The sequence below is a fragment of the Aegilops tauschii genome, chromosome 1 (assembly GCF_002575655.3).
Source record: "Aegilops tauschii subsp. strangulata cultivar AL8/78 chromosome 1, Aet v6.0, whole genome shotgun sequence".
Lineage (NCBI taxonomy): Eukaryota > Viridiplantae > Streptophyta > Magnoliopsida > Poales > Poaceae > Aegilops > Aegilops tauschii.
The window spans coordinates 242644363-242667944 of record NC_053035.3 but is presented as its reverse complement, the minus strand read 5'-3'; the positions used below and the strand labels follow the sequence as shown (position 1 = coordinate 242667944).

The 23582-nt window shown below is 50.4% G+C and overlaps 1 protein-coding gene across 1 annotated transcript; it reads right to left on the bottom strand.

Moving 5' to 3' along the window:
- Positions 1–13795: 13795 nt before the first annotated feature.
- On the bottom strand, positions 13796–15085 carry LOC109745703 (uncharacterized). The gene has a single exon (XM_020304818.1). The coding sequence runs from the start codon at positions 15083–15085 to the stop codon at positions 13796–13798; it is 1290 nt and encodes a 429-aa protein (XP_020160407.1).
- Positions 15086–23582: the final 8497 nt, after the last annotated feature.

Below are 23582 nucleotides of genomic sequence, written 5' to 3'. Positions count from 1 at the left end.
AACAAGATCATGTTCCTCTGAAGAAGAATATGGAGTATGTGAAGTGACTAGTTCCGATTATGCCAGGATGAATAAGCCATGTCTATCTTCTCATCAGAAGGAGCAGTTGAAGGATGGTTACATTACTCCCCACAAGACGAAACTAACTTCAGCTCAGAAGGACTGACAAATCTCCATTTTTTTGCTGTTATGCGTGAGTACAATGTTGTTCTAGGATTCTTTCTGGTGAGTTCCATTTTTCTAAAAGTGTGCTCTACATGGACCATGTATGTGCCTGTTAAAACTGTCAATTCATAGTACAGTTTGCTTTATACTAATCACTTTTTTGTATTTGTGCAAACAGGGGTGCTCAGCTTGATTTCAATGGGAACTGCACAAAATGTTCATGAATACATCGAATCATTCATTTCCACCACAAGAAAGGAGGTGCCGATAAGTTCAAGGCGTTGCAACATATGAGAGCGAAATCATACAAGCTACGCGCGAATTTGGTTGATTTTGGTGGAACTGCACAAAAAGAACAGCTGGTTTATTTAGCACGAGGTGCCATGTCAATGTCCGAACTGATGGCAAACCCTGCCCATTCCACAATCGTAGGCATTTGATATTTTGGAATGGGACAACCTTGTCAAATTTTGCTCATTGATTTTAGCAAGACATGCGTTTGATATTTTCGAATGGGACGCCCTTTGCTGTCAGCAGCGTCGATCAATTTTTTCTTTATTCTTTAGTTGTGAAGTAAATATTGCCTCTGACATGTGAGTCGCTGAGATGCATAATCATCGATTGTTTTGAATATTCTCTATGAATTGCCAGGCCTGTGTGTTTGATTGTAATGTACAGAAATGCTAAAAAGCTGCTCAAACTCTTTGTACTCCTTCTGTTCCTTTTTACTTCGCACATTGTGAAAGTACATACCTTTTTGTATAAGATTGGTCAAAGTAGAGATACTTTGACTGCAGACAAAACTTGTATGCAGACTAGAAAGGACCGGAGGGAGTACATGTGAAACTGCTGCAAACGAGGTGATCACCCTAGGAATAATGCTAGTATGTATTGTTTTGCATGTTCATCCAATGCTAGTGATACAGGAATTCGAACTAATCGAAATAAATTCATTCATACACGGTCGGATTTCATATAAACATGTCGGATTTGATTACATTTCATACATTCTTCAACTAAAAAGGGGTGCGCTGGAGGTATAATTAATTAACCGAAGCTACCCACCTGTGTCCCGCTGAGCCGAACAGAAGCTTCAGTGACTTAACTGCAGGTGCAGTTGCATAACTGACATGTGGCATGTTGGGCCCACGTGTCAACTGCACCAGCAGTTAAGTAGAAGCAGTGTTCTTCTCCAGCGCAGCTCTCCGACTCCACGTCGCCGCCAAGAAGCTAACCGACCATCAATGGTCAACCCGCCTAGCTTGCCTTCAACCGGAGGGTAGCAGCGGTGGCCTTACTTGGACCCGAGCGGCGGCGACCTGCCGTGTTCTACTCTTCCTCGTTTTCTGTGTGGCGCGGCCTCGTTGGCAGCGCGGCGGGGCCTCGGCGGAGCCGGCGATGTCGTCTGTCTCGTTGCCGGCGGGCGGCGCCTCAGCGGAGCGGTGGAAATCCTCCCCCACGTTGCCGGCAGGGTGGGGCCTCGGCTGAGCCGGCGATGTCCTCTACCTCGTTGTCGGCGGGGCGGGGCCTCGGCGGAGTCGGCGGTGTCCTCTGCCTCGTTGTTGGCGCCGCGGGGCCTCGGCGGAGCAGGGCCTCGTCGACGCCAGCGGACCGGGGACTCGTCAGAGCCGGCATTGTCCTCTGCCTCGTCCTCGGTCTCGCCAAACAGCGCCTCGCACGCTTCATCACCCTCTTTGCTAGCCTCTTTCTAGGCGGCCGCAGCCTCCGTCACCCGCATGCGGTACCGCCAGCACTCGAGGAGGCCCTTGCGGGCGGAGCGGTACGAGTCGAGCAGCGCCTCCTGCTCCGCCCTCTCCGCGGCGATCTGCTCCTCCGCCTGCAGGTGCTACTGGAGGAGATGGTGGTTGTAGGCGGCGTCGACCTGCGCCTTCCGGAACTGCTCCTCACGCATCTGCCTCACCCTATCCATATATTGGGCACGGGCCTCGCCGATGCTCATGGTGCAATGCACCGGCGAGGATGGCGCGGAGGAGGGGGTTGGCGCCGGATCGTCGACTACCATGTTCTCCATTGGGACGTCGCCGTCCTCCGCCTGGCCGGCAGCAATGGCTGCCATCTCCTTGTGGTCCGTCATCCGCCCGTCTCGAAGAGCGCTGGAGCGCGAGGAAGCCATGGTGGGCAGTAGTGGTGTGGACAGGAGAAAGGGAACGGATGCGGATGACTGTGGCTATGGCCGGCGCAGCAATTTATATAGCAATGGTGGGCGGGCGGAGGGACGGACGTGTGGCGCCGGAGTAGCCGCCTCGGCAACCGCGTATCATTAATGTGGGCGGCAGATGGACGGACGGACGGCACTTATGTCGTTTGAAGGCGGAGCAATCACCTGCATCGGGAAGCGGGGCGGGCGGTGCTGACTGTTTCGCGCGGAAAGCGCGCGCGGGCGAGGAGATGACTTTACTTGGAGAGGATGACAAGGGGGACCCACCAGGTCCATAGCCTCACGTACGCAAGTGCCTCCTTATTATATATATATATATATATTACTATAATTTATTTTGCTTCCTCCTGGTTTCCTGACATCACGGTCCCACACCATTGTCAACCTATGTAGTAGTCAATAAACGAGAGAATTGCACAAGAAGCGGCCGACAGCTGGGACCAAGCAGCTCGAGCAGTATTTGTGTTTTTGAGGTGTGAGCACTGCAGAGTTTTTCGATGTTTAGCCCAGATATTAATTTTTCTCCTCTGAACAACAATGAAAACATCGTTGCAGGTACTAACTGGGCGGGCTGTGGCCCGTCTAGCCCAGGCCAGATATCCAGCCCAGATATTAATTTTTTTCAAGCTAAAAATGGCTAGCCCAGCTATACTTTTTTTAGGAATACCCAGGCAAGGTCAAGTTGTTATTCTCCGCCCCGCTGAGCTGCAAATCTTTCCTAGGAGGGATGCATTAGGCTTAACAAGAAAATGGGCTTTAAGAAATAATAAATGGGATGTAATTATAAAAACTAGGCAGTAACTATAAAAAAAGCACCAAACACGTGATTACTTTATAAAATATTATTTTTGGATATTGAAAATTTTAATTTCATTAATTGTTGCGAGCGCAATGTTTCGTTGGATTTTTACGTAATATAAATTTATATTGAAATTGTATTTAATCTGACTAGAAATTTCAGGAAAAAAATATTTCGGATCCCATCAAAATGTGGGAAATTTTATTGAATTCTGTTTTGAACGGTTGGTTGAAATGGGCTGTACTTTTAACAAAATGTAAATGGGTTGTAGTAAATTCCATTAGAATTCAAAAATGGGCTACACATTCTTACAAATCTCAAATGGGCTATAAGTTCTCTGCCACACACTTCTGGCCTTACTAAGTTGACGCCTCCCCTAAAAAAACAGAGTTGACGCGTATGCAAGGCTTTGTCAACTTATAGTCATAACACGGTTCTAGCAGCAGTGGCCGTTGGATGTCCATCCAACGGATGTCGTGCTTCTTCTTCAATCTCGGATATTCTAGCTTCACCCGCCCAAAAAATGATTCCTCCCCCAGACATCTGGGGCGCACCGTTTCGGAAGCTGACCTGTGGGCCTACTAAGTTGACGTATCAAGGGTTTTGTCAACTTAGTCAATATAAACGATTCTAGCTGCAGTGACCGTACGATGTCCATCCAACGGCCGTCGTGCTTCTTCAACCTCTGGTCCTCTTGCTCCAGCCGCCCAAAGCAGCGCCGGTCATGCCGCCTGCTCCTGCCTCCCGTGGCCGGCTGTGCTGCCGCGGAGGCCTCACCGCCCCCTACTACTCCCACCGCTGGCCAGGCCATCCCTCCACTCACCCACACCCCCTGTTATTCTGCGGCGACGGCAGCGCAGCCGAACCAGTGAACCCTCGTACTCCTCTCCGCGTGTGCATCCACTGCCGCGTCTTCCCCGGCTCCGCGTCGTCCCCTTCCTAGGCCTCGCCGTCGTCCACCGCCCTGGTGCTCTCGGCGCGGCGTGGTCAACGTGGTCAAGGAACGACTTCCATCGGACATGGACTGTACGTGGAGAGGCTGACAGCTGGGTCCACGGCAGCCGCAAGGAAGTGTCTCCTTATTACGCGGAAAATAATTATTCCTCCACCTGACAGCGGGGACCCACCGGACGGGCCACTAGTATTTTGCGAAAAAAATCGTTTCCCCCTGACTGCTGGGACCCACCAGACGGGCCACCGTATTTCACGAAAAAAAGTTCTCCCCGCTGTCAGCTCGGACCCACCAGAAGTGCCTCCTTATTACGCACAAAAAATGAATACTCCCCCGGCTAGCTGGGACCCACCTTGGTGGGAGGTTGACTTGTGGGCCTACTAAGTTGACGGGGACGAAGTGCTTTGTCAACTTAGTCAATATGAACGATTCTAGCTCCAGTGACCGTACGATGTCCATCCAACGGCCGTAGTGCTTCTTCAACCTCTGGTCTTCTTGCTCCAGCCGCCCAAAGCAGCGCCGGTCATGTCGCATGCTCCTGCCTCCCGTGGCTGGCTGTGCTGCCGCAGAGGCCTCACCGCCCCCTACTATTCCCACCGCTGGCCAGGCCCTGCGGCGACGGCAGCCTCACACCGCAGCCAACCAGTGAACCCTCGTACTCCTCTCCGCGCGGGCTTCCACTGCCGCATCTTCCCCGGCTCCGCGTCGTCCCCTTCCTAGGCCTCGCCGTCGTCCACGGCCGTGGTGCTCTCCGCGCGGTGTGGTCAATGTGGTCAAGGAACGACTTCCATCGAAAGAGTACTGTACGTGGAGAGGCTGACAGCTGGGTCCACGGCCACAGCCTAGTCTTTTTGTGATTTGCCAAGTAAGTCGCTTTGTCAGGCCTGTTGGGCTGCAAATCTTTCAAGACGAGGAGAGCTTTCATTCGGCTGGCCGAGAAAATGGCCCATCGGTAATGAGAAATGGGCTGTACATTTTTAAAACACATCAAACCGGCAATTAGTTTCAAATATCTTTTTTTTCCTTTCAAGATTTTAAATTACATTAATTTTTATGCGTGGAGAATTTGTTGGATTTTATATTGATATACATTTATTTTTAAAATCAGTTTGAATGTGAGTCGAAATTTCGGGATTAAAAACAGTTCGGACCGCACCGAAATATGCAAAATTTCGTATAATTTTTTAACCGTGGCCACAATATGGGCTGTAATGCTAACAAAAAGAATATGGGCTCCAAAAAAACCTTAAGAATTAGCAAATGGGCTGTAAATTATTAGAAATAATGGCAGATGGGTTGTATGTTGTTTTCCATAGATTTGAGGCTTTCCTAAAAAAAGGTTGACGCACAAGCACTGACTGTTGGATGTCCATCTAACGGCCGTCGTGCTTCTTCAATCTCTGCTCTTCCTGCTCCAGCCGCTCAAACAAGCGCCGGCGGGACTGCCTGCTCCCTCCTCCCCGCGGCCGGCTGTGCTGCCGCGCAGGCCTCACCGCCCCACCGTACTCCGATCGCTGGCCTAGCCATCCCTCTACTCACCCACACCTGTTGTTATTTTCCGGCGACAGCAGACGAACCAGTAAACCCTCGTACAGTCGTACTCCCCTCCGTGTGGGAAACAACTGCCGAGTCTTCCCTGCCTCCGTGTCGTTCCCTTCCTAGGCATCGCTGTCGTCCACCGCCCTGGTGCTCTCGGCGCAGCCTGGTCAACGTGGTCAACGACCGACATGCATCTGAAGTGGACTGTACGTGGAGAGGCCGACAGCTGGGTCCACGGCCGCACGCAAGGAAATGCCTCCTTATTACGCGCAAAATAATGATTCCTCCACCTGACATCAGGGACCCACCGAAAGGGCCTCTGTATTTTGCGAAAAAAACGTTACCGCCGCTGACAGCTCGGACCCACCAGCTATATCTTCGCACGCAAGGAAGTGCCTCCTTATTACGCACAAAAAAAGAATACTCCCCCTGCTAGCTGGGACCCACCATGGTGGGAGGCTGACTTGTGGGCCTACTAAGTTGACTGGGATGGGGGCCTTTGTCAACGTTAGTCAATATGAACGATTCTAGCTCCAGTGACCGTACGATGTCCATCCAACGGCCATAGTGCTTCTTCAACCTCTGGTCTTCTTGCTCCAGCCGCCCAAAGCAGCGCCGGTCGTGCCGCATGCTCCTGCCTCCCGTGGTCGGCTGTGCTGCCGCGGAGGCCTCACCGCCCCCTACTATTCCCACCGTTGGCCAGGCCGTGCGGCGACGGCAGCCTCACACCGCAGCCGAACCAGTGAACCCTCGTACTCCTCTCCGCGCGGGCTTCCACTGCCGCGTTCCCCGGCTCCCCGTCGTCCCCTTCCTAGGCCTCGCCGTCGTCCACCGCCCTGGTGCTCTCGGCGCGGCGTGGTCAACGTGGTCAAGGAACGACTTCCATCGGACGTGGACTGTACGTGGAGAGGCTGACAGCTGGGTCCACGGCCGCAGCAAGGAAGTGCCTCCTTATTACGCAGAAAATAATAATTCCTCCACCTGACAGCTGGGACCCACCGGACGGGCCACTGTATTTCATGAAAAAAACGTTTCCCCCTGACTGCTGGGACCCACCAGCTACATCTTCGCACGCAAGGAAGTGCGTCTGGGCAAAAAAAATGATTCGCCCCCCTGACTGCTGGGACCCACCAGCTACATCTTCGCAGGCAAGGAAGTGCCTGATAGTCGGGACCCACCTGGTCGAAGCGTACGTAGCGTTGTCATTCTGGTCGCGAACGTGTACGTACATATATATTGGTGGATGTAAAGGCGCGCACGTGTCGTAGTAGAGGCGCGTACGTGTCATAGTAGAGGCGCGCACGTAGCATCTACACGTATGTACAGCGGCCAGGGTGCAAGAAAGAAAATACGGCCACGTATGTGTACATACGGGCGGGGTCTCGAACGCCTACTCGCGTATACGTACGGCCAGGGCTCATGTACATGGCTGGGTCGGAACGGAGAAACAGCATCGTCGTCGTGTTCATGGGGAGGCAACGGAATGCGTCGTGTTCATGGGGAGGCAATGGAATGCGTCGTGTTCATGGGGAGGGGTGTGGCGTACCGCAAAACGGAGGAAACGGACCTCCTACGGTCAAAACAGGGGTCCTGTTGATCGGGAGGGGTGTGGCGTACCGCAAAACGGAGGAAACGGACTTGTGTTGGAGCGCTACGGTCGAAACGGGGGTACTGTTCATCAGGAGGGGTGTGGCGTACCGCAAAACGGGACTCCACGGGACACTGTTCATCTCCACCGTCGACCCCCTCCCGCCTCCACGGGCTACTGTTCATCCACCGTCGACCTCCTCCAGCCTCCACCTGCGACTGTTCATCCACGGGCTCCTGTTCATCCAGCCTCCACCACGTGCTACTCCACCGGCTACTGTTCAACCAGCCCTCTCCACGGGCTCCTGTTCAACCACCCCTCCACGGGCTACTGTTCACCCAGCCCTCCACTGGGTGGTCCTGTTCATCCTGCCCTCCACGGGGTCCTGTTCATCCAGCCCCAACCGGCTCGATCGATCGGGGTCCTGTTCATCTAGAGGCAACACCACGGGGTCCTGTTCATCCACCCCCACCGGGAACTGTTCATCCAACCCCCCCCAAGCAACGCTCACTGTTCATCCAGAGGCAGCATCGATCGGCTTCAGTTAGCAGCAGTAGCGAAGGAATCGCTCGATCGGGTTCAGTTAACAGCCATCGATCGATCGCTCGGGTTCAGTAACGCGTAGCCTGCAGTGCAATCGCTCGGGTTCAGTTAGAGCCCAACGCCTCGCTCGGGTTCAGTTAGAGCCAACGCCTCGCACACACGCGCGTACGTGTACGAGAGAAACGTGCATCGCTCGGCCCCCGACCTCCCACCGTAACCGGGAACTCCCCGAAATTTTCCTCGCCCTCGCTTCTACCACGGTTTTTTCCGTCATGGACGGCCCAAAGAATGTCATGCAGCTGCGTCTCCAGCCCGCCCAGGACGAAAAGCCCATTTTTTGTCATGATTTTTTGTCATAGAAGTAGGAGCCCACCACATCTATGATGATACTGGGTTTTGTCACAATTATCGTCATAGAAGTGTCATATGTATGACAGAAAAAAATTCGTTCGGCCCAAAATGTCACGGATGTGTCTTTTTTTTTGTAGTGGCATGACCCAGGAAAGTGTGTCCGGCCGGAGTTAATCGAGCGTGGTGGGTAAGTTGGTGCACCCCTGCAGGGAAGAAAACATCTATCAATAGCCTGTCCTACGGTAACGGACACTTGGAGTTGTATCCCGATCGATACAACTAGAACTGGATACTTGAGATGAGACTTGGATATGAGGTGATGAATGGATAGTATTGCCCTGGGATTGCTTTCTCGCAGGGAGTCGAGAAAGGATCTCTGTCCGAGGTTGATAACACTACTACTACTTTACTTTATGCTACTCTTATCTCTTCTGATGCTGCAAGACGCTTGGAGCTGCTTGAAGATGCTAGTCTTCGATAGGCTAGGCTTTCCCCTTCTTTTCTGGCATTCTGCAATTCAGTCCACATATACAGCCCATTTCATTGATACCGATGCATATTTAGTGTAGTTCCTTGCTTGCGAGTACTTTGGATGAGTACTCATGGTTGCTTTGCTCCCCCTTTTCCTCCTTTCTTCTTTTTTCCGGTTGATGCAACCAGATGTCGGAGCCCAGGAGCCAGATGCCACCGCCGATGCTTACTACTACGTGGAGGCCGCCAACGACTAGGAGTAGTTAGGAGGCTCCCAGGCAGGAGGCCTTGCCTTTTCGATCGATGTTGCTTTTGTGCTAGCCTTCTTAAGGCAAACTTGTCTAACTCATGTCTGTACTCAGATAATGTTGCTTCCGCTGGCTCTTGTGTATTCGAGCTTATGTATTCGAGCCCTCGAGGCCACTGGCTTGTAATATAAAGCTTGTATTATTTTAATTTGTGTCTAGAGTTGTGTTGTGATATCTTCCCGTGAGTCCTTGATCTTGATCGTACACATTTGCGTGTATGATTAGTGTACGATTGAATCGAGGGCGTCACAGCCAGGAGACCCTAAACTCCTGGCTGACCTCACCCGCGTGATCCATGAGATGGTGGAGCTCCAGGATAACATCTCGCGATCAAGGGAAAGGCTGGCGGGCACTAAGAGCGTCCTATCCGCTGCCAACCACCTAGACCGCGAGCAGGGTCAGGGATCCATCCAGCGACTAGAGGTCACGCCGGTGGCCGCGCGCACGCACTTACGATGGCCAATATCGGTTGTCACACTGCAACAGAGCACGGCCCTGCCACTCACAAACCTAGCACCGACGGGACGACCCCGCCACCAGCACGGCGGATCTGGAGGAGCAGAAGGTCATTTTCAAACATAGCTGCTACTTTCTGAAATTACTACCAGCGTCCAAGTTTTGGCCCCACCACTAACTAACTACACCTATAAGGGTTTCCTACTGGTGTGAGGAGACCTTCTATGCAGTGCTTTACGCGCCAGTTTGTGAAACTTACGTCTACGTGTCTGTTTTCCTGGGCCGGCCCAAAAATGTGCTAGTCGATGTTTCGTTCATTGGCTGGGTGGTTGGTCCTCTCCTACCCTCGTTCGCTCGGTCCACGATTGACCAGTCAATCGTTGACCATTGGTTAGTTAACATTTGAAACACATGTCTTAGATCTAAATATGGTTTCTAAATTTGAAAAACAGCTTGTGAGTTTGGAAAAAAGGTCCCAATTTTATAAAAAATGAATATGGAAAAAGTTTACTAGTTTAAAAAAGTAAAAAGAAGTTCACGGATTTAAAAAAACACAAATCCTTAAAAAAAGTCCGTGAAATTGAAAAAAACTCACAAAATTGTTCATAAATTTCCAAAAAGTTCACAAATTTTAATAAATAACTTTGTGTGTTTTGTGACTTTGACAAAAAATTATGGGTTTGAAAAATGATTCAAAAATTTTGAAAAAAGTTGATGAATTTGACAAATTACAAGTTCAGAGATCTAAAGATAAAATTATGAATTAGAAACAAAAAAGGATAAACGAAAAAGAAAAAGTAAAAATCCCAACCAGAGACATACAGACACAAAAAACCAGGGCAAGCATCTAGAAGCTTCTCCAAATCAGGCTGCACCAGCGACTCGTGAGCCTGTCACACATGTTGCATGTGTAAGGTCACACGGAAACAAACGAAGAAGAGAAATAAATAAATGGGCCAAGCTCAGTATGAAGGGGGTGTGCCAACTGCGAGGTTGCAGAAATAGTAACAAACGGCGCTATAAACGCTAAATAGAAAATCGGTAGCTTGAGGGCATTTACTGACTGGGCTAATGCGGAGCGCAACCACAGCGGACAAGAGCCCGGGATCCCTCTCCTCTCCCTTTCTGAATTCAACCGGCTCTTCTCACTGATTTTAATTTCTTCAATAAAGTACTTGCCTCGGAGGCGAAGATGGATGGCTGGCGCCTCAGGCAGGCTTTGTTAAGGTGAATTGTGATGCGGCTTTTTCTTGTAATGGAGGCCTTGGGTGCGTCTGTCATGTCGGACCCGACAGCCCTACCCCATCATAATTTGCATCAAATTTAGCAAACCCTTCCTTCTTCTCCCGTCGCCCTCGTACATTTCCCGCACCCAAGGCCTCGCCGTCCGCCATCCTTGCTCCCCATTCTCACCACTGGTTCCGATCCACCGCTCAAGATGTCTTCCAGCCCATCCCCAACCGCCGCGATGGAGACTGCGTCCGCCTCGTCCGTCGGTGTCCCTTCCTCCGCGTCGCTCGGAAGATGCGGCGACGCCGACAGCGAGAGAGGGAAGCGGCGGCAACATCGCAGGGAGGTGCAGACATGGACGAGCAGCTGCCACCCCCCCCCCCCTCCCCGCGCCCCCCGCTGCTCCCAGAACCCCGCACCCCAACCATCCGTCCGCCGACGCGGATTGCGTTGTCGGACCACTTTGGGACATAGGAGGATCCGACGGCCGGTTGGGTCATTCCGGAGAGCTTTCCACCCACGCAGATGCCGACGGTGGACGTATGTCACTCGCCGCAGCTTGTTCGGACGCGGATGAGCACGGGCACCGGTGGCGTCGGACTGCCCACGACCTGTTCGATGGAATGACACAACCGGATGAAGGCGGAGCAAGCCGACCAGATGCAGGCGGACCAGGACGCAAGCATGGCCTCGGAGCAGGCGGCATGGATGGTGTCCGGCTAGTGATCCGGCAAGCAAGCGAGGCATCCGTCACGCTCGGACATGGATTTCATTTTGCATGTCCAGTTTGTTAAACTTTGATTTCCTTTGCTTTGTTTTGAACTTTGAATTCGGACAATTTGTATCATATGATCGGCGTGAATGGATAGCATGAATTTAAGAATCTGCATTTGAGTTACGTGGGTATGAGGCACAAGATATGAGGGGTTGTCGGACGCTGTCTGCTGACGAGCCCATAGGTATATAGGGACGGATTTACCAAGTCCATAGATGCTCTAACAGAATCTAACACTTTACTAACTCATACCCTCTAACAGAATCTAACACTTTACTAACTCATACCTCTTTCCGTTGTGCAATGTTCTCCCACTAGTTTTGACTTGTGATATAACCGCTACTTACCGTAGAACCGCTCTGAAATTGTGATATCACTGACTGACCTATGACTCTTGCCTGATTCCCGTTAAATATATAGTACTCCGTAGACTGGAGCACTGCGTATCAAAATCTGGTTTACAAATGATTGGTATACTGCTGTAAGGCTAACTCCAACGACACGATCTTAAATGGACGTCCGTTTTGTCCGGATTTCGTCCGTTTGGGACAGGAAAATAGACACGGTCGTTCGTTTGCGGTCGTGCAGACGTTGGTGCGCCGAACGAGCCGACCGCACCCCAAACTGTCCGTTTTTTCGAACGTGAATTTAAACCCTCAAAAGGCCCAAATAAGAATTGGAAATAACTGAAAAACATTAATATAAACATTAAAATGTCAACATTACCCAAGTTCAGCGCATTAATATAAAGAAAACATTTAAAACATTTATAAAAACTAGATAAGGGCCGTCGTCGCCGCCGTGGCCGCCGTCGCCTTCCGTAGCCGCCGTCTACTCATCGTCGTGGCCGCCGGTGAGGTTGACATACGGTGGTGGCTGCCAGAGGTGGGATGGCAGCCCCTGCCAGGCCAGAGGCGCCTGCTGTGCAGGCTGCGGTGGCGCCTGCACGACCTCTTCGCACGGCGGGGATGATCACCACTGGCCGGTGTCCACCTCAGCGTGCACAGCACGGTCTCCGTCCACGTCCAGGACTGCTTGACCAATGTCGGGTTCCATCCCGTCGGCTCCTCCTTCGCCGCCTCTGTGTGCCTCCATAGCCTCCTCCTTGACGTAGGCGTCGAGCTCGGGGAGGGCGATGTCGCCAACTGCTGGCAGGTCCATCATCTCCTCGAGGCCCTGCCATTGGCGCTCGTCGTGGGTGTGGAGGGAGGCTTCCATCACCTGCCTCATGAGGTCTTCCTCCTCAGCGGCCGTCATTGGCTCGGGTGGTGGCATGGACGGAGACGGCTACGGCATAGGGGTGAGGCCGTGAACCAGCCTGTGCCCGAGCGGTTGGGGCGGGCAAAGCGCGCCCGCCGCGGGCTCTGTGGACGGCCTGCAAAGAATGACTGCCGCCGAATGTCATGCTCATCGCGGAGCCACGTATCCCACGCCAGCGAGTCGACGGCGTACCTCCAGTCATCGACGAGGTCCGGGGGCAGGTGGCACGACGACGGTTGATCTCCTCCCGGCGGGCGCGGCCGCTCACTGGGACCGGCGGGATAGGCACCCGATCCGCTGAGAGGTGCCAGTTGTTGGGGAGGGGCATGTTGCCCCACGGCAATGGCGTGCGCTTCTCCTAGTACCTCTTGCACACCTTCGCCTTCACGTACGACCGTTGGCGAGGTGGGGCGTCGTCCGGCGAGATATGGAATGCGGGCAGTGGAGGTGAAGTGGGGGAGCAGCGACGGCAGCCGGACGACGACCCGGCCTCATGGTCGTGCCTCGTCTTGCGGCCGGGGAACAGCGGCCCACCATTGTCACTGACGAGAAGGGGGGAGCAATGGGCTAGGGCTGGCTGCCAAGTGGGGCCGCCCGCACGTGCACCATAAATGTGGACGGTGGATGGTAGGTGGGCGGCTGCTACACGGCCCCGAGGCGGACGCGGAGCGAGCACGTGGGCGTTTGTTCGTCATCTGTGTGGACGCAAACCCGATGAAAGTTTGAGCTGGAAATGAGTCGTGCCAGACGTGAAACGAACATAAAATAAGATGAGGTCACGCATTGAGTCATGTGGTCCGTTTGTTTTAGCTCAAACAGACAGACGCGGACAAGATGGGGACGGTACGTTGAAGTTGGCCTAAGGCCAACTCCACCGCGCGACCCCAAATGGACGTCCATTTTGTCTGGATTCTGTCTGTTTGGGTAGGGATTTGGGGTCGTGTCCGGGCGTGTCCTGGGATGCGGTGGCCGTGCGCCCAGCGCGCGGCCGCATCCGTTTGCCCCATCTTGTCCGTCAGGGCCAAAAATGCCCATATTCTCATCAAAACTAGTTTGCACGTCCAAATATTTGTCTGAAAATTAAAATAGTTTTACAACCAAATTGAAATTGTCCTTAATAAAATAGTTTTACAACCAAATCGAAATTGTCTTGACTGAACATAAAATGAACCAATAGATCTATTGGTTGCCAATGTGATCCCACACGTGCTCAACCAAGTCATTTTGAAGATTCAAATGACTGTGCCAATCACGCATCTCACGGTGGAATTGCACAGATTGTTCAAATGTGGTCGGGCCTTGGTGCAGGGGCTCAACATTTTCACCTTGATAATCAAATCCTTGGTCGAAGATACTCTCATCACGCTCGTCCTCGACGATCATGTTGTGCATGATCACACAAGCAGTCATCACCTCCCAAAGCTTCCTTTCATCCCATGACAGTGTAGGGTTTCGAATGATACCCCACCGGGATTGAAGCACACCGAAAGCACGTTCCACATCCTTTCTAGCACTCTCTTGCATTTGGGCAAATCTCTTTCTCTTCTCACCTTGGGGTTTTGAGATTGTCTTCACAAAAGTTAACCACTGAGGATATATACCATCAGCTAGATAGTATCCCTTGTTGTACTGGTGGCCGTTGATCTCAAAGTTGACAGGTGGGGAGTGGCCTTCTGCAAGCCTTGCGAAGACTGGAGAACGCTGCAGCACGTTGATATCATTGTGAGAACCTGCCATGCCGAAGAAAGAATGCCATATCCAAAGATCCTGCGAAGTCACCGCTTCTAATATGACAGTGCACGCGTTGACATGCCCCTTGTACTGGCCCTGCCAAGCAAATGGACAGTTCTTCCACTCCCAGTGCATACAATCTATGCTGCCTAGCATGCCTGGAAAGCCTCTAGCTGCGTTGGTCGCCAACAATCTCTCTGTATCAGCGGCAGTTGGCTGCCTCAAGTACTCTGGGCCAAACACCTCGATCACAGCCTGGCAAAACTTGTACATTGACATCAGACATGTTGTCTCACTCATACGCACATACTCATCCACCAGATCGCCTGGAATTCCATGTGCAAGCATGTGGATGGCCGCGGTGCATTTCTGGTAAGAGGAGAATCCAAGCTTGCCAAGGGCATCCGTCTTGCACTCGAAGTATGGGTCATGAGCAACCACTCCCTCTCGGATACGATTGAACACATGCCTTGCCATACGAAAACGGCAACGAAATTTATCCGGCTTGAAGAGCGGGGTGTTGGCAAAGTAATCGGCATAGAGCAGGGCGTGGCCTCTCTCCCTGTTGCAGTTCAGGTTGGGAGCACGGCCAGGGAGTGACCCCCTGTACCGAGGAAACTGCCGTTGAATATGGTCGTGAACGACCAGTGCAGCCACCACAAGATCTTCATCATCCGACGACGAATCGTCCGATGAACAAAGGAAATGATGGAAGAAAAACTCGTCTCCACTGTCCATACCTTTGTTGGCAAAATGTCGAACACCTTGCGGTCGTGGTGGCGAAGAGGCCGCGGTGATCACCTCGACGCAGCAGGGGTGGTTGCCGGCCGGCTACTGGCCGCTCTGGAGCTCTCGTCGGAATCTGCCTCGACCGCCGTGGTACGTCGCCGGCAGTCGTGTCCCCTCTGCCACCGGCAAAGACGGCGACGGCCAAACCTCCTCCGATCGACGGCCAAAACTATGGCGAAAGCGCGGGCGTGGTGGCGGCCATGTCGAGACGTGGTTTCGTATGGACGGCCGGGGGCTGCGCGATGAGGAGGCGGCCAGAGAATAGCGGCAGCGCCGGCGGCGGGGCGGGGCGGGGAGAGAGGGTGAAGCGTTGGGAGCGGAGGGACTGATAGTGTCCCCGACAGGCGGGCCACGGGGGCATAAGTGCGTGTGTCGAGGCCGTCCGCGCACTTCCGTTTCACCCCAAACCGAGCACAAGTTTGGGTCGGGGATGGGTCAAAAACAGACGGAATCCGAACATTTGTCCGTTTAAGACCGCGCGTTGGGCCGCGCTATTCGTCTGTTTTAGTCCAAACAAACGCATCCGGACAAGATAAGATCGCGCGGTGAAGTTGACCTCAGATGCAAACAGAACGACAGAGTAGAGAACTACGATTGAAATCCGGCATTTCTGGAGGATCCACGTGATGCAACCGCCTCAACGTGGCTCCAGATAATTTCTGCAACAAGCTAAGCTGAAAACAGGGCAATGTCAGACCGAGCTTATCTTCTCGTGGCGTGTTCTATAGCATAAAGCATGTTCTGACTGACTCGAATGACCTGACGCGAGCGAGCGACTGACTGCATGTGATCCATGGGCCCGTTGCAGCTAAGAATAGGAAGAAAATCTTATACGACCCAGGTCGTACGCTTCCTCAGATGAGACCCACTCCTATTCGTGACACGTGTATACATCAATCTCAAAGCACCAGTGCCTCTGTTATTTCTATTCTTTCCGATTCCCATCTATTCTTTATTTGACGACCCATCGCTGGGGCGGCCGTGCGGCACGACGCCGTCCTCTTCGATATGCCTGCGCGGACTACCCCTCGCCGGCGGCGGCCGTGCGACATCTGCTACGTCACGTGTGAAGTAAGCCATGGCGACGAACTACACAAGGTACTGACAGTATTGTCGACAGCGGCCGAGCTGTGTAGTCGGCCATGGCAACGAACTACTCCATTACAGAAAAATAAATAAGAGCTGCCTTTTTTCAATTTTTTGCAGCACACACCAACAATAACAGGGGACTTGCTGGCTGAGTCATGTAGTAAACCCCGATGCCGAGAAACAGCGAGTGACACACCGCCGGCGAGAAGCATGGCCACGGCCAAGTGGCATGCAGCTTGCGTTATACGCCGGCCGTGCCGCGAGTAGAGGCGCCAGGAGCACGGCCGGCGTCGAGGAGTACACCGGCGGCTGGAGTTTGGATAGATCGGACTGGCTACAAGAATCACGATTTGGGAACGACGAATTGGGGAATGAGATGGTCACTGCTTTGAGATTCGTATTGCCAGCTGTCAGACGTGGAAGAGGGTCTCCCGTTCAGCTGCGTATGACCAGGTCGTATAGAATTTTTTTCCATAAGAATACGAGACGACTGATAAAGGAGACGGGGACGACTGATAGAGGAGACGGAAAAAGATCCTATGAAACCGGGTCTCATACGCTATCAGGTGAGACCCATTCCGATGGATCACATGTGGCACTTACAATCTCAAAGCACCTAATTCCGCTTTGCCTGTCATTTGTCAATCCCAACTGCTAATCCCGATTCCAATTGTGAATACGCTGCGCTACACTCGAACACGTACGTAACACAAGTACACATCGACTTAGGGTTCCTTCCTCCCGGTCTCGTTCCCAATAATGCTACACCTACGAACGGCACTTAAGTAACCTATGTAATTTGCTAAACGCTAATCAAAACTGCCTTTCCTGATTTCAAAGGTGGGCCCGTGCCCCCAACTAATGACGAATTAAAAACTGTCAAATCATCAATCAATTACGTAAGGTGCGTAAGAATCCCTATGTAGGTCTAGCATTACTCGTCTCGTTCCTGCTGATCACGCCCAATGACACCGTCGCCGCTGGTGAGGCGGCCATGCCGGACGACGCAGGGGCGACTTCTCGTCCATGGCCGTGCCGAAGGATCTTGTCGCCACCAACCAGTCCGACTGCTCGTCCATGGCGGCCACAGGCCACGGTGCCGGTAGAGCGGACTCCACGTTCATAGCGGCCGCGCCAAGATGTCATCACAGGCGGCCGGACCAACTCCTTTGTATGGTTTGCTCTTGTTCTCGCTCTCAGTACATGACGGCCACGTCAAAGGGCCTCGACGCCGACGGAAAACGATGCATGACTTCTCGTCGGTGACCCAAGCAGCTGCTCGTCATCAACATGATCCTTTCCTGCTACAAGTGCGTCGGGCAGCTGATTGCTTAATTGGCAGAACAATTTCACTGTAAACTTGCGAGTGCTCACAGCGGGTTTCCCTGAAGTGTTTGAACTCGCTTTTTCCCTTTCCCTTGTCGTGTGGACTCGGATTCGGCTGTATTTCCATTATATCTTTAATGGAAAAGGTTCAAAAAAAAATCACTGTAAACTGCCCTGGCTTCATCTAACTAGCTGGAAAGATTGGTGTACTCATTTATCTTAAATCAAACCAGAGAGGAGAGAGCGATGTTTAGATCAACATCTCATCAGCAAGTTAAGCAGAGTGAAAATATGACACCACTACCTTGTTTACCAGCCTTTAAACATATGCAAAGTGTATTGTTGCATTGCAGCTTGTATTCTGAATTACTACGAATATTTTCATTTACTGCTTCTCTTGTGTATGAAATCATTATGTCCACTGTTCTGTGCTTAGTGCAACAAGCCCTCACTTCAATTATTTTGTGAAAGAAACCCACTACAAAGGTTCAGGCTGAAATGATACTGCTCCATGTACATTTGCTTGCTCTCCTCTTCAGCGTGATCTCCATGGGCCCGTTGTAGCTAAGAATACGGGCCACTGATAGAGGAGACAGAAAAAAATCCTATGAAATCGGGTCTCGTAGGCTATCAGGTGAGACACATTCCGATGGATCACACTTACCCTGATTGAGTGAGTCTAAACGGACTCACGGACATACCACGTCGAGTGTCATGGAGTTCCCCGGCGCGCACGTGAGCGAGTGCAGCTGCAAGGAGCAGTTCAGTGCATCATCTTCACGCATAGCCGCCGGCCGCCTGCAACGACATCCTTGCGCGCTGCCGCTATAAACATGGAGTCCACACTCCGGCAACGTGGCCTGCGGCCGCCCCAGACGAGCGGTCGGACTGGCCGGTGGCAACGAGATCCTTCGGCGCGGCCCTAGACGAGAAGTTGCCGCTGCGTCGTTCCGCGCGGCCGCCGGCGACGGTGTCATTCGGAGTGGCCGCCATGAACAGAGACCGAGAGCAAGGAAATCCCAACTTGATGTGTACTTGTGTTATGTACCTGTTCGAGCGTAGCGCAACGTACGTAGGATTGGAATCGGGATTAGCCCTTGGGATTGAAAAATGATAGGCAAAGTGTGATTAGGTGCTTTGAGATCGTAAGTGCCACATGGCATCCATCGAAATGGGTCTCAGCATTTTTTTCCCGCAGGAGACGGACGAACGGCTAAACCCTTTTGCCTATAAGTTCCTCAATAAAAATAGGAAAAATATGGGATGTTTTTGTCGTGAAAAAATAAATCTGATCCTTTCCTAAATTTGACAAAAAATAAATCCAATAAAAAAATCACAAATTGGCATGTTTTTGCACGACGCCTGAGGCAGGGAAGCTAAGGCATCATACTAGTGCCATCTAGCATGGTGCCATGGGTCATGGCGTCGTGTTCTATAGCATGGCGCCCCAGCTAAGATGTCAATGCTATCTAACATGGCGCACCAAACCCGAGCGTCATACAAATGGTCCATTTTGTGGGGAAAAAATATCAGGTTCATTTGTGCTAAAGTTTCATAAAAGAGCCAGATTTGTCAGGTTTCACGTTTTTGTCTATCATGCCAAGCATCTACTTCGTAGTTTGTAAGCACATGCTCCCCCCTAAAAATGAATATCATAGATCTCCGCAGTAGTCATCGACCGGCGGTGGCCCAGGCCTCCCCGAGGTCGGGGTCCGCGAAAATCCATGTCGGCGCGGCGTCAGACTTCATGAACTTCACCCGGCGCGCAGTGTTGCGCCACCTTCCTGATCGCTCCTCTGTCGACACGATGCTCCATAACAAGGAGTTGCGGCCGTCGAGGTTATGGAGGAGGCGCCCGTGTGCCTTTGCGATCACCGGGGGCACCACGTCCTGCATGGTCTTGCCGCGCCAGACATGGCACGACAGTGACGTCGACTCATCGATGCGGGCGTACCGATCATGCGGTGGCAACGATGGCTCGTCCTTCACGAACACTACTACAGGAATGCCCTGCAGTGGCGGCTGCTAAAAGCCCAGCAGTAATGGGCGATAAAAGCCCATCAGTGATGGATGATGCTCTCAGGGGGCCACTGATCTCCCGCCAGTGGCGGGCCATGTTTACTGCCCGCCACGGCACCTTGAAGTAGGAATTACGGGAAATTGTCTATGCCCGCCACAGAAGTGTGTGGCAGTCTGCAACTGGTAGTAATCTAGGTCTACGAAAGAAACGTTGGTCTACGAAAGAAACGTTGCCTCAGCAACGTTCACTACTAGGGATAAGCCTAGTAGTGGCGCGGGGTATAAGGCTAGTAGTAGCGCAAGTGGTCACGCTACTACTAGCGCGATACAACTAACTGGTTATTAGTAGCGTGAGGTATAAGCCCGCACTACTACTACTTTGTTAGTAGGAGCGTGGGTCTACTTAGCCGTAGATCGGGTTTGGACCCGCGCTACTACTACTTATGCGTATTTTTTCTGCATATTTATGTTGTATTTATATAGCAGTTATATAGGTTTTTGCACGGTCCAACATATACATACAACACTAAAAGTGTATGATACAACAGTGTGCCATCATCATCATCATCACAGTGATATAACAATGTCTCTTTATCACATACATTAATTAACCACTAGCACATAGTAGTCATAAGACGATCGACGGTACTAACTAATTGTTATCATCCTTGGTAGATAGCTTCTCAGCACATAGTAGTCATAACACGATCAACAACACCAACTAATTGTTATCATCCTAAGTAGATAGCTTCCCAACACATAATAGTAGGACCTACTCCTCTCTTTTAGGAATAATATTAAAGAATAGGAAAAAAACTCAATCTCCAATGTGGTTCTACGCTCAGTCACTATTTGTCCCCATCCTTCAATGTTGAGGCATCCATCTGGTTGGCGTTGAGTCGAGTATCTATATTTGAAATTGGTCTTCTCATGGCAACTAATTGTCATCTCACCTTCCACATCCATCAACGCAGGCACAATGATGTGAACTGAGACCCGATCTTTTGATGAGAGAGGATAACTACGATTTTTGTGGGACTTGACCCTCACGATCCGGCTACCAACATACAGGGAGAACCGTACACGATTGATATCCACGGCAATCGTTGAACCAACTCCACGGCGTTATCAACCGAGCCAACGGCACGATTGACCTATCCACGAAGGATTTTCCCTGCAAGCAAATCGAAGAACATGCAAGAAAATAATAGCCAAGCAATCTCAAAATTGTGAATATGCTAAATGGAATAAATCTCACAAGATGGGGTTCCGATAGGATGTCTTGACGGTCGCACTAGCCGTTATAAGCGAAGACAAATAAAAGAAGCAATAGCTAAACTTCTCTAAACAAAACCCAAGTCTAACCCTAACCAATGCTAGCTATTTATTGAAGATTGTTGGCCGTCGTCGTTGACGGTTGATACTGCACGCAGACGTGTTGCCGGTGGACTGCTACGTACAGGTCGAAGGAATCACCAGGCTGGTGTGTGTATGTGGCTATCTCTGGTCCATTAAGCCCAATCCTTGTCTTGTCTTGCACTTGAAACATTGAGCACGTATCATGCAACATGTATGCCTCGGTTGATGCTATGCATGCATCTAACTTCGTGTAATCTTCTCTTGTCCTCTCTCCAACGCTTTTATTCCTAAATACAAGCAGATCACAACATGAAGGCAGTATCAACTTCTTATTAGTTAAATCACATGCACCGCGAAGCAAAAGTACCTGGCCTTTTATTTGTCGTGTAATATTTGTAGACGTTTTTATCATAGCTATGTCCACATCATCCTCCCTTCCTTGAAAACAAAGCCGTCCTCGGCTTTCGTTTATCTGGAACACCCGATAGAGCAAAGCAAAAATACATGCAACATATATAGGTCGTTCCAAAGGCGTTAGCGCATGAGGGTGTGATAATTTGATAATAACAACATTATGAGTATCATGATAAATTTTATCCCACCCATAGTCTATATATAAATTATAGGGACACAAATGAACTAGTATGATTTTATGCAGTATGTCTAGTTCAGAAGATGAGACACTCAACGGAAAAATTTGAGAATTGATAGCAAGCATATTATGTATAGTATGATTCGTTGATTTAGCTTTCCCATCATTAATTATTTCATCAGGGGTCATAGGAAGTAAGGTAATGGTTTTTTCTTCAAACACGAGAGTATACGAATTGGTTCTACCATGATGAGTAACACTGTTATCAAATTGCCAAGGTCGACCTAACAATAAAGAACACACTTGCATAGGTACAAAATCACAATCAACATAATCATGATATGAACCAAGTGTAAAATGAACTCTCACACGACGCGTTACCTTCAACTTACCACAATCATTGAACTATTGGATGTAATATGGATGGGGGTGTCTCGTAGTGGTGAGGCAAAGCTTCTCTACCATTCTATACTCGCCAAATTATTGCAGCTTCCACCATCAATGATTACACGAACGGAATGCCCTTTGACAACAAACTTAGTTTGAAAAATATTATGGCGTTGATGCATCTCAGCATTCCCCACCTGAGCACTAAGTACTCGCATGGTTACAAGACTTGGGTATTTATCTGCCATCTCAGCATTAACATGTATCTCCTCCATGTCTTGCCCCTTAGTGTCACCTACATTATTAGTGGCAAGCATAGCATGTGTCTCTTCATCCAAATCACTAGCAAAGGAGTACTCACCATCTTCCCGCACAATTAATGTCTGTTTATTTGGGCAGTCCTTCATCAAGTGTCCGCCACCTTTGCTTATATGACACTTCATGTCCCTTGTACGTCCAGATGAAGTGGTGGGTGCTAGATAAATTGCTTTCGAGGCTCCGGAGGATTGTGGAGCTGATTTTGAACTTGTTGGCAGTGCACCATTGTTCGAGACATGTGGTGTTGCCTCAGTAGTGGTTGGGACAGTTGAAAAGTGTGTCCATGAGGAGTGACGACCTATAGAAAAGTTACCTCGTCCCTTGTTGTGTCGTCCCTATACTTCCCTTTCAGCTTTACAAGCAAAATGAAACAAACGAGTAATAGAATTGTAATCCTTATAGTCCAATATATCCTAAATATCACGATCCAAACCACCTAAAAATATAGCCATCATAGCATCTTTGGTTTCAACTAAGCCACGTCGCACTAAGCCAGTTTGCAATTCTTGATAATAACTCTCTACAGAATTGCTACCTTGTTTTAAACGTTGCAATTCATTTAGTTTATCACGAGCATAATATGAAGGAACATAACGTTTTCGCATAGCTCGTTTTAAAGCATCCCAATTAGTAGGTATATTATTTGCATTAATACGACAATATTCACTCCACCACATGGAAGCAAAGTTTGTAAATTCACTAGTGGCTGCCCTAACTCTTTGGTTCTCAGGAATATCATGACATGCAAATTTTTGTTCAACTGAAACTTCCCAATCAAAATAAACATCTGGATTATATTTACCATTGAAAGCAGGCATAGTAAATTTAATTTTAGCACTAGAGTGGTCATAATCTCAAACGTTATACCTGGGTGGACCTCGTGCCATACCTTGACGGTTGAAACGCAGTTGTTGATTAGCACGGTCATTATGGTGGTCGGCCGCTTGGTCGTCCTCAGTGTCACCAGAATAATCCGCGTAGTTATCCCCATATTCGTCGTTGACATGGGGAGGAATGTGTTGGTGCTGGTTGATGGTGGCGGCATCAGTGGCAGTAGCTGGGTGTCTGCTTGTATTTAGGAACAAAAGTACCTGGCCTTTTATTTGTCGTGTAATATTTGTAGACGTTCTTATCATAGCTATGTCCACATCACACAACAACATTGGGGAGCTTCTATTGAAGAACATAATAGTAAAATAGTAAGCAATGTAGTTTACTTAAGAATAATGCATGAAAAAGATGGACTAGTGACACAATAGTAAAAAATCTTACCATGAATTTTCTACGAATGTTAGTATCGCTCAACTTGTGGACTAGTGGCATGTAACGTGTAGTGCGGCCAACTCCATAAGTGCC